The 19,354-nt window shown below is 38.7% G+C and overlaps 1 protein-coding gene across 2 annotated transcripts in view; it reads left to right on the top strand.

Moving 5' to 3' along the window:
- The first annotated feature begins 3,036 nt into the window (after positions 1–3,036).
- kcnip3b (Kv channel interacting protein 3b, calsenilin) overlaps positions 3,037–19,354 on the top strand; it is a 36,819-nt gene continuing 20,501 nt past the window's right edge. For both annotated transcript variants that reach the window (XM_017718876.2, XM_017718877.2), the window contains exons 1-2: positions 3,037–3,133; positions 14,154–14,322. In XM_017718876.2, the coding sequence (XP_017574365.1) occupies positions 3,128–3,133; positions 14,154–14,322 (175 nt within the window). In that variant the 5' untranslated portion in view covers positions 3,037–3,127. The remainder of the gene's footprint in view (positions 3,134–14,153; positions 14,323–19,354) is intronic.

The following is a 19,354-nucleotide window of genomic DNA, read 5'->3' on the forward strand; positions in this document are numbered from 1 at the left end:
AACAGGCTCTGAATGTGATGTAGTCCTGTGGTCACTCTTCTTCAGAATCTGACCAAATGTGCTGCAGGCAAAAGGTCATCTTATAAGTTACCTCATGCAAACTTTTTTTTGTTTTTGTACATGCTACAGGAGATCTTAGTTGCAGTTAGCTGCAGCAAAAAGCACAACTAGTGCTCAAAGGGGCGAAACACCCACACCCACACACCCACACACACCCACCCACACACACCCACCCACACACACACACACCCACACACACACCCACACACACACCCACACACCCACACACACACACCCACACACCCACACACACACCCACACACACACACACCCATACACCCACACATACACACACACATTTTCTGAGCCACTTATCCTTATGGGTCGTGGGGGGAGCTGGAGCCTATCCCAGCAGTCACTGGATGGAAAGCAGGAGTGAAATAGTTATTGTGAAAAAGATTTTGCTGTCAGAACTGTTTATTTTCTGCAAGGGAGCTTTTAGAGATGGATGGGTTCATGCCTTTAGAGCTCAGAATTTTGAATCTGTATCAATATCTGAGCTGAAGCTGAACTTTAAGGTTTGTAAGAGAGCAATTTAAAATCTGAAACTGAATTTTATGGTTGAGGATTTACAACTGCAATTACAATCTGAATCTAAAATTCACTTTCAAAAAAACCATCAGCTTTACTATTGCTTTACATTTTCAGATTCACTGTATATAACATCCAGGTGTCTTTGTCAAAAGCAGGTGAACCACAAAATATTTCTTCTTTTTTTAGTAAAGAAAATGGTTCTATATAGAGCCATAAACACTCATAGAACCATCTGCATGCTTAAATGGTTCATTGCATACTAAAATTGTCCTTCAGATTGATGAAGAACATGTATGGTTCTGCAGAGAACTTTTTTGAAAATGGTTCTATATAGCACCAGAAAGGGTTTTTCTATTGTTGCAAGCTTGACATTGTAACAATAGCAGAACTTTTTCAGTGCAATTTCACTATGCAAGCACATTTAAGCATGCAAATGGTTGTTTTAGTGTTTATGGCTCTAAATAGAGCCATTTTCTTTAATATAGAGCTATTGAAAACCATTTTATTTTAAGAGTGCACAGTGGAACATTTCACACCTGTTTATGTGTTAATCTGAATTAGACACCTTGCACTAAGCTTTCTGCTCTGTTAGCTTTTCTTTATATGACCCCAGCATGGCAATCACATTAGTAACGGTGCTCAGATACTGAAAAGTATCGTCTGGGATCTGAACCAGCACGGTTTCGGTCACCACAGAGTAACCACTGCACACATCATATCAATTATTTAAGCATCCACACACACTGCTGTTGATGCTGCGCTTTGTTTACTGTCTGCAGCCTCCAGCATCACCTGTACATCAACAGCATTTTCACTGGCTTTCAGTAAAACTGGAAGGACTTCCTCCAGCTGCTCTTCAAGCACACCTTCACAGGCATCAAACATCACTGCAGGAGACTATTTTTAGAGCCTGTGATATAATGTTTCTGCACTAAGAGATGAGTGAAGGTTTTAATCTCTTGAATTAAAGACTGTATTTTGGCTGAACTGCACATAAAATCCACATGATTTAGATATAAGCCAACATTACTTTCATTCCTCTGGCATGTTTAAAAAAACAGTAAATGTCCACAGATACTTCTCTGTCACTCACAGAAAGGGTTTAAATGGTCTAAACCAGGCTCTAACTCCTCACTGATTGATATTTTGACTCACTGATGCAACTCATTCTGATTCAAACTACCTGCTTCAGTGAATCAAGCTGTACAAGTTCTGATTCATTTTGTTCCCCACATTCAGAAATGTTATTAAAGCTGCTAGTTCTATGTCAATGTGCTCTTATGTCTTTAAAAGTTGAGGTTGTTGTCTTCTGCATCTGAAATCTCATATTCCTATACGTTAATGAGTCAATTTAACCATATATATATATATGTGTGTGTGTGTGTGTGTGTGTGTGTGTGTGTGTGTCTGTGCGTGCGTGTGTGTATGTATGTATTTATGTGTGTGTGTGTGTGTGTGTGTGTGTGTGTGTGTGTGTGTGTGTATGCTGACAGAAGAAAATCTTGTATTTCCATTTTTGCTGTTCTTCAGTTTTTGGCATAATTTGAAAATACCTGTTGCCCTTTACATTGTATGCATATTTCATGATGGACCAAAAGAAATGAAAAGTCTAGTTCCATTGATTATGTTTTCCTTTCTCCTGTAAAGTTATAATATTGGTGTATATATATGTATATATATATATATATATATATATATAGTGTGACGCTGAATACAGTTTTTTTATTAAAAATTTAAACTCATTATAAATTTGAATCATTTAACCAATTTCAATTGGAAGTTGGACTGTATATTAATATAAAAGCATTTTTTTCTTAAGTAATTTTGCAGCATTTCTACTGGTTCATTCTTCATGATGTAAAGGACAATAACTGTCTTCAAATTATGTACAAAAAAAAATCACAAGAGCTCCAGATCAGACAAAATAAAGAAAAGCAGAACGCTGCATTCAGCGACTTGCCCTGCTGCAAATAATCATACACTCTTTAAAAGATGGTTCTTCAATGGTTTTTGGTAAAGACAACCCAGACAGCAGACAGTTTTGGGCCAGTCTGGCTTTCCAATGTGAGTGTTGGTTGTCTACCAGGTAGATGTTAGGCATGTGGGCCAGAATAGGGCTGTTTTGCCTTGAGTATACATTTGTGGGACAACTCTGGGGTGAATATTGTGGAATAAAGTTTGACACTGAAACAGAAGAACCTTTTTGGGTGCTATATAGGAGCCTTTTTAAAAAGGTTCTATATAGAACCATCTACAACACGTTCTGAAGCCGCCTTTAATGAAGAAAGAACCCTATGATAATTGTTCATTCATAATAGCTGCCTTTGATTGGCTCCTGTCAGTAGGAGAGCTCGCTTTGCTTGTAAATGTATAAAACGTCCGTATGCTAGTCGCGAATCGAATCACTCGACTCAGGTAAAAAGACTCGTTTAAAAGATTCGACTTTTCGTGACTTATCCTCCTCCTCCAGCGCGTGCAGCGATCAGAGCGAGCCGAGTGAGTGGAGGAGAGGAGCCCGAGACAGTTGGACACCATGCAGGTAAGACTGACCTGTATTAATCGACGATTAGAGAAATGTTAGATTCACTGTCACTGACTGTAGCTGCTGTAATACACAAACATTATAGATCATATGTGATGTGTGCGCGCGCGTGCAGCGTTGACCACTCCGAGAGTTGCAAACCATTGCAAATGCAATGGTTCTAAGTTCTGTATAGAACCGTTTCATGCTTAAATAGCTATTTGCTTTTTCAGACTGATGGAGAATGTGTTGTATATGGTTCTACATATTGAACCTTTTTGAAAATCGTATGTCAAGCTTGTCAAGCATGTATACAACAGCAGAACCCTTTTTGGTGCTATATAGAACCATATACAGCACATTCTCCATCAATCTGAAGAACTATTTCACCATGCAAAGAACCATTTAAGCCTGAAAGGTTCTATATAGAACTCATGGTTCACCAAAAGTAGCTTTTAATGACAGCAGAACCCTTTTTGGTGCTGTATAGAACCATATAACCATTCCACCATGCAAGGAGCCATTTAAGCATGAAATGGCTGTATATGGAACTCAAGGTTCTAAATAGAACTATTGTCTTTACTGAAGAACCCTTGAAGAAACACCTTTTTAAGACTTTCTAGTAACCATCATTCATGGTGTTATACTGTTTATAGAACAGGGGTGCACAGCTCCGGTCCTGGAGGGCCGACGTCCAGCACAGTTTTGAGGTTTCCCTGCTCAAACACACCCATTTAACCTGCCAATTAACAGATGAGTGTAATCAGGTGTGGTTGAGCAGGTAAATCACTAATCTGTGCTGGACACTGGCCTACCAGGACCGGAGTTGTGCACCCCTGTTATAGAACACATGTTTTTCTGGCTATGAAGTTTAGTCTAGTCAATGTCTTACTTTATCTAAAGCTACCTGCATTTAGTTTGTATTTAATGATCATTTTAAAATGACTATTAAACAGGCTGTTTTTGTTACTGTCTTTAAAAAGGAAACCCACCAAATTTTCAAAATGTCTGTGTATTTAAAAGGTTAAGATGTAAACAGAGTCACTCTGAGCGGTTTGATGTGAATTGCTCTGTCCTAGAGAAGCTTACTGAGTCAAAATTGTTCACAGTGGTGGTGACAGGAACCAGACATCCACTTCTAAAAGCTCACTCACAGAAAGTTATCACATGAAATGGTTATGAATTCACTGCCTGATGTCTGAGACACTGTTTTATGATAGTTGAGAACTTAAAATCCATTCATGGTGGAGGAATAGTCCCAAGAGAAAACTCATTTCAGAATTTCCACTGTTTTCCTATCATCAACATTCCATATAAAACTCAGAAGACACTTGTAGGTTCACTGGTGGTTTTGAATAGTAAATAAAATGTCTATATTTGTTTTGTAACACGACTCCTATCACCACCACTGTAAAGAAATCCGAACCATTTCACACTCGTTATTCTGTTTACGTCTCACACACTGAAAAATAGATAAAATTAGAAAATTTGGATGAAGTTTCCCTTAAAGACTGGCATATGAAAATGCGCTATGTTCTGACTGGATGCCCTGTATTGTGCTTCATTCTAAAAGGACGCCTTAAACACTCCTTATAACTTCAACATGAATGGGCAGATGAATGTAAATGCCAAGGCTTTATGACATTACAAAAGCAACAATAAGGAACATGGGGTTTTCCATGATACGGCCCCTTTAAATGAAACAATGTGAGCAGTGTTGCTCAGTGAGAGAGTGAGGAAAGTTTTGTGCTTCTGCTGTGAGTTGTTTGATGGATGGTTTAGTATTTGTAAGCTGCGGTCAGGGCTTCATTATTATGTAACAGCAATTCATCTGCATTTTAAAGTTAAAACAACTCCAGCACGCCTCCAGGCTAACGCATCTCACCAGCTTCGCTCTTAGTCTGTCTGTTTGCCCGAGTTAAAAGCCGAGCGGCTTTGTGTTTCTGCTAAACATTCGCTCTTCTTTTCTTTCCTTCCTATTCCCAGTGTGCAGATTTCCGTCATAGTGTCATTATTATCTAGGAAATCCATTCTTTCGTAGCTTAAAGCGCTGATTCAGGATCTCTGTAGAACAGTTTATTGCAGTAAAGCCAAAGTGAATGCCAGTATCCTGCATTTTGGGTTTATATGCTAAAAATCGTTCTAATTAATTTCTACATGATCATTTTCCACCTTCTCTTTATCCCTTAGAATTAACCAGGCTGTTGTCCTTTTAGGACTGATGTATGTGAAAGAGCTCTGCTCTGATAGGCCGCCCTGTATTGTGCCTCATGCAAAAAGCTGAAACACTCCTTATAACTTGAGCATGAATTAATAATAGATTAATATACATATCACTTCTTGTGATCTGCTCATCTTAAATTAGAAGTGAGAAGCTGGAGCTGTTTTACTGTGTTAAAAAGTTTTTGGCCGCATAAAAGTAGAGAAGCGCTACTATATCATATAAACTGAGCCTGTTCTACAGTTTCTCATTAGGCTGAATGAATAACTGGCTCTAAAACTGTAGAGCAGACTCAGTTTATATCACAATACCTACATTTAGAGTCAGTTATTCATTCAACCCAATGAGAAACTGTAGAACAGACTCAGTTTATATCACAATACCTACATTTAGAGTCAGTTATTCATTCAACCCAATGAGAAACTGTAGAACAGACTCAGTTTATGTCACAATACCTACATTTAGAGTCAGTTATTCATTCAACCTAATGAGAAACTGTAGAACAGACTCAGTTTATATCACAATACCTACATTTAGAGTCAGTTATTCATTCAACCTAATGAGAAACTGTAGAACAGACTCAGTTTATGTCACAATACCTACATTTAGAGTCAGTTATTCATTCAACCTAATGAGAAACTGTAGAACAGACTCAGTTTATATCACAATACCTACATTTAGAGGCAGTTATTCATTCAACCTAATGAGAAACTGTAGAACAGACTCAGTTTATATCACAACACCTACATTTAGAGTCAGTTATTCATTCAGCCTAATGAGAAACTGTAGAGCACAGATTCAATTTTTTGTTTTTTGGGATAAACATTTGATTAAGCAGCTTCAGTATGTCCTCGTTATTGATCACTTCTTGTATTAATGATTTTTGAGAGCGTGAGAAAGATTTGCTAAGACTCGCCCATCCTCCTCCGGACAGCAGGATTACAGTGAACAAATAAATGAAGTAATGAAAGTAAACAGATTCAGCAGAGTCAGCGTGATGGATGTGAGAAGTGAGAGTGATTTGCAGAAACACGCCCACAGCTCTATTTACAGAAGAGACAGTAAGAGCAATGACTTACCACATTATGTAATCACAGTGTCAGATAAGAGATTGAGAGAGAGAGAGAGAGAGAGAGAGAGAGAGAGAGAGATGAGAGAGAGAGTAGAATACTGTTGACTTCTGGAGTCGTTGTAGAAGTTATTGAGAATAAACTAGACAGACTTGTGCACTTTTAAGGAGAAGGTTAAGTTTATTTCAAGGCGCTTCACACAGAGATGTTCACAGATGATTGTTTTTTGTTCTCCCACAGAGAACAGGCGCAAACAACAATTACAGAGGGTGTTATCACCATCGACTGGCCCAAACAATCCCCCGACAAGTATTAATGTTATGTACCCGTGATAGAGCGACATAGGAAAAGTACAGAACATTCTGAGATGACCTAAGAGGATCAGGCCCTTAGAGACAGTATGTCTTTTATGACAGAGTAAACATATGAAAGTTATAGAATTAACCACCAACAACCCACCTGTGATCTTCTAATGAAAGATAATCATAATGAAAAAGTGCTGAGTGTAGATTAGTCATTAAGAGTAGATTAGGTAGCTGTGAGAGAGAGAGAGAGAGAGAGAGAGAGAGTAGATTAGTTAGCTAAGAGAAAATGAGTGAGAGAGAGAGAGATAGAGAGAGAGAGAGAGTGAAGCATAAGGATGGCTCAGTGTTAGGTGGTCTGTGATGATGTTATTCTTACCTGACACTCAGTTTAAAGCAGTAAAAGCAGTTCTTCTCCTTCCTGAGTGTCTGTAATGAGGGGCTTACAGCAGGTTATAGCTGCCTAACTATGTCTGACCATGTCTTACTGTGTCTTATTGAGTTGTATTATGTGAGAAAATGATGACACAGTCAGAAACTTCAGTGACAACACATACGCACACACACACACACACACACACACACACACACATCTTCTATGCCGCTTCTCCTTCTGGGTCGTGGGGGGTGCTGGAGCCTATCCCAGCTGTCAATGGGCAAAAGGCAGGATACACCCTGAACAGGTTGCTAGTCCATCACAGCGTAAACAGACAGACATACACATTAGTGACAACAATGTGATAAAAAATAAATACCATTCCTTTGTTCCTTATCAAGGGTCCATATCATGGAAAACTGAATTTATCTCACTTATTTTTAATGAAACATTTTAATGTAGCATGTATACACTGTTATAGTTTAAAAATGTACTGTCTACATATATGGTTCATTGACATGATGTGCACATTTTGTCTCCAAAATGTAATTTTGCCAAAAAATCAGTCAACAAATACACGACATATATCAAAATGTTCAACAATTTTTAAACCATTTTCAGTGCATTTATATAAAATTCATTTAATTGTCCAACCATGTTGTTAGTTGCTGCCCAACCATGTATGTTGATTAATTAAACTTTTAAAAAAGGTCATTTTTGGCATGACTTTACATTTGAAAACTCTAGGATAAAAATCATTTTGCAATAGAGGCAACTTTTATTGTGCTCAACTCACTGTTCTTATTTTATCAAGTCAGGAACACAACTAAAAACATGGGACTTTTATTTTGACATGCTTGTACAAAAAGGTGCCAAGTTATTGGATCATGGTGCCAAGGTCAGTAGCACTGTCACAAATGTAGTAAAAGTGTGATATTTCAGTCATTGTTAGAACGGTTCTGTTTACAGTGTTATTAATATAACAATTTATATTTATTCCAAAAAATGTAAGTACAAACAGAGAACTTGTAGAAATGTAATGTCTTCTGGGTTTCTTAAAGGCTAGAGGGCGCTCCCGAGCGAGTTCAGATTAAAAGGTTAAGATGGGGCATTTGAGCAAAATAATAGTTTATAGCTGACAAAGTAATTTAACAAGTCTCAGGCTAAAATTATTCTCAATAGTCGCCATTCAGAATGTAAACGTTACCCTAAAGAAAGGATTTTTTTCTGGTTTCATGTCAACTAACTATCCTTCCACTGGATAGCTTCCTTTCTAACCTAAGCATGGTTAGCCACAGCGCTACACAAGCGAGCGTCGATTTTTATTTGAGTTTAGCCATGTCACTGTGCGCATGTCACAAACTTAAACAGTTATGCTAACTTAATGTACTTTAGTCCATGTTTACAGATAATGGTGTCATGAACACACATTGTTGTATTTTTGAAATCCATGTCAAACACATTGCAGTCTGTCCTGAAATTCAGAATATTTTACCCGTCAAAATATTCTGATCAAAATCAAAAATATTTTAAAATACATTTATTTTAAAATGTATGTGGAAACATTACACATAGAAATGTGCCAAAAAATAAATATATGTAAATGTGTTAATCAAATCTATTTGTAAACGTATGAAAACAGCCAGAATCCTGTCTGGTGCACTTCACAGTGTCATACCTTTAGAAATTAATTTGTTTTGCAGTATTTTAATTTTAAATATTACCAAATGAACCTTTAACATGACAAAAATGAGTGTTGTAGGTATTGATACCATGTTATGATTTGATATCTTGTTTATTTAAATACATTGTGTGTGAGAATCTTACTGCATACGGTTAATGTAAAGTACAATGCAGGTCACAGAAGTCAGTATCATTTAGTCATATCTGTAACCTTTAGTACATATAGCTGAATGAATATAATAACAAATGTATATAAATGCATTTTTAAAATATATTTAACACATAGATTTTGGCCATTTTCATACGTTACAATTTTTTTTTTTTCTATATCGGAAAACCACATAATTGAGTCTGTTTACTCAAATAGCTGCTGATTGGTCGGTATAAGCTTCAATTACAATCATTAGCCTCATAGCTCTAGTTCTAAAACTAAAGGTGTGAACTTTAGACACCCAACATGGCTTGACTGATTGACTACATTTAGATTAAGAGAGAGTGCAAATTGGATTTATCGCCAAACTATTGCTTTATATCTCCCAAAATAGGATTTCTGGGAGCACAGGGAGCCAGTGTTGGCAGGAAGAAAAAGCCAAGTATATTCTTTAAGCAGAAGAGAGGCGGCACTTTTATTCAATAATGTATTAAATAATCTGGAGGAGTGTAAATGAGGTTCCCCTTTAGGGATGTTATCAAATGAACCGGGGGAGCGAGGCCTGTATCAGAGCAGAGCAGCGTGGGAAATTAGAGGCAGTGAGTGTGGGGGGTTTGATAGTAAGGGTAGTGTGGGAATTTATTCCTGTGGCAGCTGATTATTTTAGCTGCTGGGCTTCAGCACTCAATGCCTCAGCCTAAATCTAATCCCGATTCTAATGTGGATGCATGTTGGGGGATATTTGTGGTTTTTGCTTCAAATAATATTGGTTTGTTGGTGTGTTTAGTATTCAGCAGTATTCTTTGGACCTTTTATTGTTTATAAACAAGTAAGGGATCCATAGTATAGTAAGGGATCCATTTTCTTGCTTCATCAATAACCTTTGTGTGTTATATGAATGACAAAACAGTCAGAAATCATTTGTATATGAACATTTTCCAGCCTCTCTTTATTACATAGAATTAAACAGGTTTTTGTTACCATGTCTACTAGTACTGTGAGCTCTATATAATACCATTTCATGCTTAAATACTTCTTTGCATGGTGAAACAGTTTTTCAGACTGAGTATGTGGTTCTGCATAGAACCTTTCTGAAAATGGTTCAGTATAGCACCAAAAAGGATTTTACTATTGTTATGTTACATTTATGTCATTTGGCTGACACTCTTATCCAGAGCGACTTACAGTTTGATCATTTTACACAGGTAGGCGAAGGTGGTGTTAGGTGTCTTGCCCAAGGACTCTTATTGGTTTAATGTAGGGTGTTTTACCCAGGTGGGGATTGAACCCCAGTCTACAGCATAGAAGGCAGAGGTGTTACCCACTACACTAACCAACCACACATGTTATTAACCTTGTAACAATAGCAGAAACTTTTTGGTGCGATATTGATCCATATATGGCACATTCTCTATCTAAAGAACCATTTCACCGTTTAAGCACGAAATGGTCCTTTATAGAACTCATTGTTCTTAATAGAACCCTTGCTTTACTAAAGAATGCTGGCTGATTTCTTTTGAGCCATATTCAGAAAATAGTCTGGGTTGAAATGTGGAACTGAGGGCTTGTTCACACCTAGTATAAACATCTCAGTGGTCTGATCATAAGTGGACATTGAGGTGTGTAGCTGTTCACACCTGGTATTTCCATGGGTCTCGATTGCATCACCAGTAATGACGTGATGGAGGCGATTGGAGAAAGGGAATTGGCCGTGTTTACTGTTTTCAGACAGTCTTGAGAGACCTGGTTCAGGAAAATGAAAGGGCTGTTATACATGTTAAGATTACATGGATTGTTAGCAGGTTGTAAACAAATAAGAGGAAAAAATAAACTACACAGCTGCTTTCATCTCTGCTGTGATGATGCAAATGATTAGAGGTTCCTTTGATGCTGCTGTAGACGTATTGTACTCTGTTCACACCTGCACAGAGCACTGTCCACTTATGATCAGACCCAGGACAGTGGTAGGCTGACTAAACTTCTGTAGACTTAATGGGCGGGGCTAAACTGCTGTAGGCTGAATGGGTGAAGCTAAACTACTGAAGCCTGAGTGGGGTGGGCTAAACTGCTGAGTGAGTCTTGCTAAACTGCTGTAGGCTGACCAGGTGGGGCTAAACTGCTGTTTGCTGAATGGGTGGAGCTAAACTGCTGTAGGCTGAATGGGTTGGGCTAAATTGCTGTAGGCTAAATGGGTGGAGCTAAACTGCTGTAGGCTGAATGGGTTGGGCTAAATTGCTGTAGGCTAAATGGGTGGAGCTAAACTGCTGTAGGCTAAATGGCCAGGGCTAAACTATTATAGTATGAATGGGTGGGCTAAACTGCTATAGGCTGGGTGGGTGGTCATATGGAGATGTGTTCATGATTGTGACATCACAACACAAACTGCTTTTTCAGTTTAGTTCATATATATGGTCTGTATGAACTGGAGAGGGAATGGTACATTTTGAAACATTAATATATATGTTAAAGTCCTTATTTTAAAAAGAAAGGATAATTTGTTTTTTTAGGGATAGAGGGCCTTTAATGTCTGACGTCTACTTAAGTGGTCTCTGATTTTAAAGATTTCATTCTGGGATTCAAGCCAGGAAGACAGACAGATGGAGAGATAGAGACAAAAAGATGTGATTAGGAGAGAAAGTCAAGGACAGATAATGAGCAGTCTTTCAAGCATGGTGAGTGAAAAAAACAACAAAAAACAAGGTTATCATCAGCAAATCGTTTTACTCATTGTTTGGATGTATCTTAAAGGTCAAAATCCCAGTGTATGGCTCTCCTGCCGACCATGTGCGTGTATGTAGCAGTTGGGCACTCTGCAGGTCTGAGAGGGATTAATTGTATCTGCTGTGTTTGCTGTGTTGACAGTGCTCACAGTGAACACAGACGAGCGCCTCAGTGCTGCTGTATTAATAATGCAGCAGGTGCGACAGCCCACAGGACACATGCATACACCTCCCACCACATACAATGACACAGCACACACACATCCATGTGCATGTGGCCTAGAGGTCTGCGTGGCCCAAACCTGACGAGGCCAGACAGGTAGTACTAAATTTCATATACAGAAAATGTGATGCTGTGATAAACTGGAATTTATGCAACTGTAATATATATATATATTATAATATATGTCCCCAAGGTCCTATCTTCCCAGGGTGCTGTGTTCCAAGGATTCTATGTTACCAGGTTCCTAACTTCCCAGGGTGCCATGTTTCAAGAACCCTATGTTCCCAGGACACTGTTTTCTCAGGGCCCTATGTTCCCAGGACACTATGTTCCCAGGGTTCTATATTCATAGGGTCCTATGTTCCCAGGGCCCTAATTTTCCAGGATAAAATGTTCCCAGGACGCTATGTTCTCAGGGCTCTTTGTTTCCAGGACATTATGTGCCCAGAGCACTAATTCCCAGGGTGCTATTTTTTCAATCCCCTATGTTCCTAGGGCCCTATGTTCCCAGGACAATATGTTCCCAGGGTGCTATATTCCTAGGGTCCTATGTTCCCTGAGCCCTAATTTCCAAGGATAATATGTTCCTAAGACACTATGTTCTCTGGGCTCTATGTTTCCAGGACACTATGTTTCCAGGACATCGTTACAAGGGCGCTATTTTCTCAATTCCCTGTAAGCAAACGTTACTCACTGCTTCCCTCTCCTTGCAGTTAGAAGTTCTTTTATTTGCATGTATTTGTGTCAAAATAGCAGATGAAAAAGCACCCATTTCAAATTCTTGCGATGTAAACATAGTGAAAGCTAATATCTGTGGAAAATAGTTGCCATCAGCTTAAATAACTGCAGTCAGACAATTATGTCACTGTGAAAGGCCTAGTAAGTAACCACATGTGTGATTTCAGCCAAGCTATGATGCCAGGCAGACCACCAGGGTCACCACACCAGCACTTTCTGTATGTTTGTGTATGTAGTGTTACGCAAAGTTCTTTTATCGAGGCTGTGCTTAAAGAAACTGAATTATTGATGCTGTTCTCAATGCACAGCTTTATCTGCTATTCATATTCAGATCAGGAGACTGAAAGGTTCCCATCATACTTCATTATAAACACATACGATATGGCTGTCCCCCCAGAGATGCATCTAGAACTCTCTGTTTTTCCTGCCACAGTAGCCTAAGTGCTCACTTACACACAGTACACATTAGTGTATACTGGATTGCTTTCATCATCTATCCTGTTTAATGTAATGTAAATGTGGATGCACCTGACTGAATGTGCGAAGGCACCTACTATGCTTTTTCAGTTTATTATACCTTTTTGTGCATATAAAAATTCTGCAAAGTCACAAAGCTCAAAGTTCCCTCCAGAGGGAGAAACTCTCTCCCACAGAAACCGCCTTTCTCACCTGCCTGAAATGCCTCATGTAATTCCATCCATTTAATTGTTAGATGAAGAAATCTCGTAACAGTCTTTACCCTCCGCCTACCAGTGAGCTCGGTATGCCCTCACACAGTGCACAGCAGATACTGTATGAGGAAGACTGTGTTCGGTGTTGTAGTGTGTGGAGAAGACGCTGACCGGATTTTCAGGATCCACTCTAAATCAAACTGACACAGCAGAACCGACTCCACTGGAGAAACAGCCATAGCAGTGTTTACAGCTGCTCAGGAGAGAAGGGTCTGTCTGCAAACTGCAGGACAGTGCTAGAACATGGAGGGGCAGAACCGCTCTAGAGGCTGACCAATCAGAACAGAGTGTGCAAGCTGACCAATCAGAGCACACTGAGCTCATTGGGACACAGGAGTTCTAACAGAGCGTTTCAGACAGAGGGTGATTAGAGATGAACAGTATGAGAAAAATGATGTGTTTTTGGAACATTGAATCTGTAAATCTATCATAGTAGACCCAAAATAAAATTATTAACATTGAAAATTAGTATGTCCCATTTAAAGACAGTCTTATATAAAGACTTATGCTTATAAATCTCCAGCATGTAGTTTTCATGTAGCGTTTAGAGATGTTAAAAACCAATCATTCTATCATTTTGATTACTGTGTGTAGCACAATAAAAGTTATTTAGTGGAACATGTGTCCTTGTTAATGTGTTTGAGGTAGTGTTTTTGGCCGGGGTCTAAATAACTTTTTGTCAAAAGGTTAGTATTTCTGATGTGTTATTACAGAGCTTAGTATTCTTTAATGAGGAAAGCAGTAATATCTCTCTCTCTCGCGCGCGCTCTTTCTCGCTCTCTCTCTCTCGCTCTCTCTCTCTCTCTCTCTCTTTCTCTCGCAGACTGATGGTCAGAGAGTGGATGGTTTGCTGTCTGACTCCAGCATGGCAGACAGCGCCCCCAACAGGACGCAGGAGGGGAAATGGCAGAAACCGCGATTCTCCCGCAAGAGCTTAATGAAATGCTGCCTGGTGAAGTGGATCATCAGCAATACAGCACCACAGGGACCAGGTACCATCATTATTGATAGAACCAAGTAAAAGTCCAGCAGGGTCCAGGGGAATGAGTGTATTAGTGTTTATGTTCATTATCAGAGCAGGTTGTTTCCCCGAACAGTGGAGCCACAAGGTAAATGCACGGACTGGGATATCTTTTTGGAGGGGGCAGATATAGACAAGGCTGCAGAATCAATCACAGATTACATTATTTTCTGTGTTGATTCAATCATCCCTCAAAAAACTGTTAAACGATATCCAAACAATAAACCATACATTGATGAGGGTATCAGGGAATGCATCAGGAGGAAAAAAGTTGCTTTTTCCTCTGGTGATGTAGCAGGTGGTCATGCTGCTCAAAAGGACTTGAATGACCAACTAAGGGTGGCTCGGCGTCAGTTCAAGGAGAAGTTAGAACATGACCTGGCCACATCCAATACAAAGAATCTGTGGGATTTAATCAGACAGATGACAAACATGGATGCAAAAAGGAAACCCCTGTCTGCCCTTGATGAAACAACTAGGGCGAATGAACTAAATAACTTCTACATGCGGTTTAACACAGAAAATGTTAAGGAATGTACTGCAGTACTGGAGAATATAACCTGTAGAAAATCTTGTGGACTGGTGCGAGGTACATAAACTCAAGATTAACACAAATAAGACTGTGGAAATGCTGGTGGACCCTCGAATAGTTGGAAACTCTGACCCTGTGTCCATTCATGGTCAAACCATTGAGCAAGTGAGCTCATTTAAATATCTTGGAGTTTATATAGACTGTGATCTGAGCTGGAAAACACAGGTGACCAAGGTGTGCTCTAGGACCCATCAGCGCCTTCATTTTCTGCGCAGACTCAAATTATTTGGTGTCTGTAAAAACATCATGTTAATATTCTACAGAGCTGCTATTGAATCAATTTTAAGATATGGTATTACAAGTTGGTTTGGCAGTTTAACAGTTAAATCAAAGACACAATTAAATAGCCTAGTTAAGATAGCAGGGAAAATAATGGGCATTCCTGCCCCTCTTGGTCCTCAGGAGCTGTGGCAGCAGTCTATAATTAGGCAGGTTAGGAATATTGTATCTGAGAGTACACATGCGCTCTATCAGGAGTACCAGCTCATGAATTCAGGCAGGAGATATAGGGTTCCCTTGTGCAGGCATAATAGGTTTAAACATTCTTTTGTACCAATGTCAATTAAAATCCTAAATAATAATGACATCTGACTGTTTTACGGTCGTATAGGGTTGTGGGGTTGTGTAGAAGGATAAAATGTAATGTACTTTAAATCTGTAATGGGCTGTGGGGTTGTGTAGAAGTATAAAATGTAATGCACTGTAAATCTTTAATGTATTGTAATGACATGGGTTTTGGTCACATGAAATTTTGTATGTCTGTCTGTTCTTTTGTTGTAGTGCAGTATGCCCTCATTCCAAGAAAAATTTCTCCTTTGGGAGACAAATAAAGAAACTAACTAACTAACTAACTAAATGTAGCCACCCAGGTAGAAAACTGAAAGCCAAAGATGGCTATTATTGTTTTTAGCTATTCTAATATATTTTAGTCCATGTTTATACACAACATCGGGGGTGGAAACGGGCTGGAACATGCTGGAAGCCTGTTCCGTAAGTAAAGGTCGGAACAGAATGGAGTTCCAGTGTGGAGTCTAATCATACATATCCAAGCTGTCACTTGACAAGTCTGGGAGGTGCTGCAGCAGGCTCCGCCCACCCAGTATCCATGGTAACCTCTGTCAGTGCACTATGTGTTTGGGATGTAAATGCAAGAAATTACAGAAATAAACGTGGCACTGCATTTTCTAATTTTGATCATCTTATAGGGGGGCAGTCATGGGCTAGAGGTTAGTGAACCAGCCTCGTGACCGGAAGGTCGCTGGTTCAATCCCCAGAGCCGACAGCACATGACTGAGGTGTCCTTGAGCAAGACACCTAACCCCCAGCTCCTCCCCGGGTGCTGCAGATTGGGCTGCCCACCGCTCTGGGCAAGTGTGCTCACTGCCCCCTTGTGTGTGTGTGTGGTGTTTCACTTCGCGGATGGGTTAAATGCAGAGGTGAAATTTCCCTGTTGTAGGATTAATAAGGGTCACTTAATCTTATTCCTTGGTATATGTAGTCTACGCAATGTAAGTAATAGGATTTAATGATTTGTTTATTTAGTGCTGAAAATTTCAGCCGGTGAGCTTGTAACACTCAACATGCATCTGTTTATGGGAATAGTCCTCAGTGCCTTCAGTACAATCAGCTAAAAAAGGAGCTTGATTTTTAAACTGGAACCAGGAAAAGTGCCCTTCTTGTGGAGATGTGCACTACAAGCTGAAAAATTGTTTTTGTGTGTTATTTGAGCCAAATGCTATAAACTATTTATGCTGTTTTTTCCAGATTGTCTAAGTGATTTAAACTATGTTTTTGAAACATTAATATGGCAGTTTTGGTTTTATAGGTTTCTGTATATTATTTTACTGTTTTTTAATTCTATTATTTTTTCTGTATATTATTTTATACTGCATGTGTACACTGTCTGATACATGTGTACACGTGTGTATAATGTTTTAAGGATACTTGAGTCTCTTTTAGCTGCTAATATTGCACAGACTTGCACAGTATTTTCATTTGCACAGCTACAAATGCTCAGTTGGAACATATCTTTATATATATATATATATATATATTTATATAGTATATTTTCTTAATTTTGATATTTCACTTAGTATTTAATATTTATGCAGTGTTTATTTAGTAACCTGTATTCTGAGATGCAGAGTAAGAGTTTCATTATACAGTGTAGGTGTCGGTTTCTCTGTGCATATGACAATAAACCTTTGAATTTTCAATTATGGATCTTTCCCCAATCAAAGAGAGAGGAGCCTGCTCTTCATATCACTGGAAATAACTGGCCGGCAGTCCATTGAGTGGACAGGCTATAATGCTGATAAAATTATGCTAATTGTTAGCCGTTCATTCATTCATCATAGCTGGGTATTTAAATATAAACTTATCTAATGTAAGAGCAGCTGGACACAGAAGCCTAGATCACATAATGGAAGAGGTTGTCCAGTTTTTCTGAAATAAACTTCTTTTGAGAAGCGTTTGATGTTTTGCTGGCTCTTTTTAGCCTCTGCCCAAAAAGCTTCCCTGCTAGAAAAAACAGCATAGACCATACTCTTGATCTTATTATATCTCATCGTTTTAATGTAGACAATGTGACTTTTGAAACGGCATTTTCTGACCACATACCTGTTATGTGCTCACCAACAAAAGCAGCAAATGTTGTGTTTTGATGCTGATGACCATAACTGTAACCATGCTGGGGTGACAAGCTTATTCAGAACCAAACCAGGACTAGACCAACTTAAACCAGCATGAAACTCTTACTGGTCTGTGTTGTTTTTTCAGCAGGGTTGTTTGGAGCCCTGCCTGTCACTAATTAACAGTAGTTTCACTGAAACATTTAGGATCATTGAAATTTTTCAGTTCCATCTTAGGGTGTGTGTTTTTATAGTGCTCTTAGTTGAATTTTTAAGAAAATGTCTAAGCTTCTTAGCTTACGTACCAATTCTGGGATTTTTTTTTCCAAAAATACAAATTTAGTTTTGTTTCCTTGTTCTTAAGAAAAATCATGTTAAACAGGTTTAAGGAGTCACATTTGTAGACAACAGAATTTTTGTATGGGTTTCTTAGTGGTTAATCAAAACACTGATGATTATAAGGACTGTAATCTAAATGCTGAGGAAGGACAGATTTCCAAGGTTCATTGCTGCAATCAGTCAAAAGTACTGCTGTTTTTTCACTGAAGGTCAGAGACTCCTTATATAAATAAAAGATCACCATCTCAGAAAAAACAGTCAAACATTCAGCTCTTGAAATGTCCTATATATATGTCTAGTAGGGACAAGGTGGTGGCAGTGTGTTTTCCGGCGTGCTGTCTGTTCCTACCTGCCCTACTGCTACCCAATTCATGTGTGTTCGTGCTTGTGTGCCTCCTCCAGCAGCTCCCTACAGTATGATCATTTCAACTTGTATATGCGGACAATATGTATAATGCAGACAATGTGACAACTTTTGAAACTGCATTTTCTGACCACATGCCTGTTATGTGCAGTTCTCTGATAGCTTCACATCCAATGGCTATTAAAACTTCAGAACAACCTTCTAGAAAGTTAGGCCCCACTACAGCTACTCAGTTTGCACTTGTTTATACAAATTATTTATTATCTAGTGATCTTCACTTGAGTATTGAAGACCTAACTGCTTCTTTTCAATCCCACTGTAGAACTGTGCTGGATTCAGTTGCCCCTCTGAGAATTAGACATTCTAGGATTAAATCTCAACCTTGGCTGAATGACTCCATTGGTATGGTTAGGAAAGAGTGTGGGATGGCTGAGCGCAAATGGAAGAAAGATAGGCTGCAAGCATCATTTGAGATTCTCAAATCATGTTTGATTAAATTTCAAGAAATGGTCAGATCTGCAAAAGCAGAATACTATTGAGAAATGATCTCTAAAAACCAGCATAATCCAAAATATATGTTTAATACAATAAATGCATACTAAATCATTTTACATGCTGCAGTCCAGAAGGATCTCTAAATAACTGTGAAGCTTTTCTGGATTTCTTTGTGGCCAAGGTTGAAAACGGTCTGATATCTCAATTTCTGTGATTAAGCCCTTTGCCTTCCAGCCAGGTATTCCAACATTTGAGAAATTTTAACCAGTTTCCTTATCTGACATTATTTCTCATATGAAATGCTCTACATCTGCTATGGATATTCTTCCATCTTGTTTTTTAAGGACATTTTTGACACAATTGGACCTGATGTTTTATCAATTATAAATGCAAGTTTAGCATCTGGTGCAGTTCCTGCGTATTTTAAGGATGCAGTAGTTCAGCCCCTCCTAAAAAAGCAAAGTCTGGATGTAGTGGTTCTGAGTAACTACCGGCATATATCAAAAGTATCATTTTTGGCTAAAGTTGTAGAAAAAGTTGTTTTTACTCAACTTTAATCTTTTTTTAGACAATAGTATAGACA

The sequence above is a fragment of the Pygocentrus nattereri genome, chromosome 18, assembly GCF_015220715.1.
Source record: "Pygocentrus nattereri isolate fPygNat1 chromosome 18, fPygNat1.pri, whole genome shotgun sequence".
In the NCBI taxonomy this organism is placed as follows: Eukaryota; Metazoa; Chordata; class Actinopteri; order Characiformes; family Serrasalmidae; genus Pygocentrus; species Pygocentrus nattereri.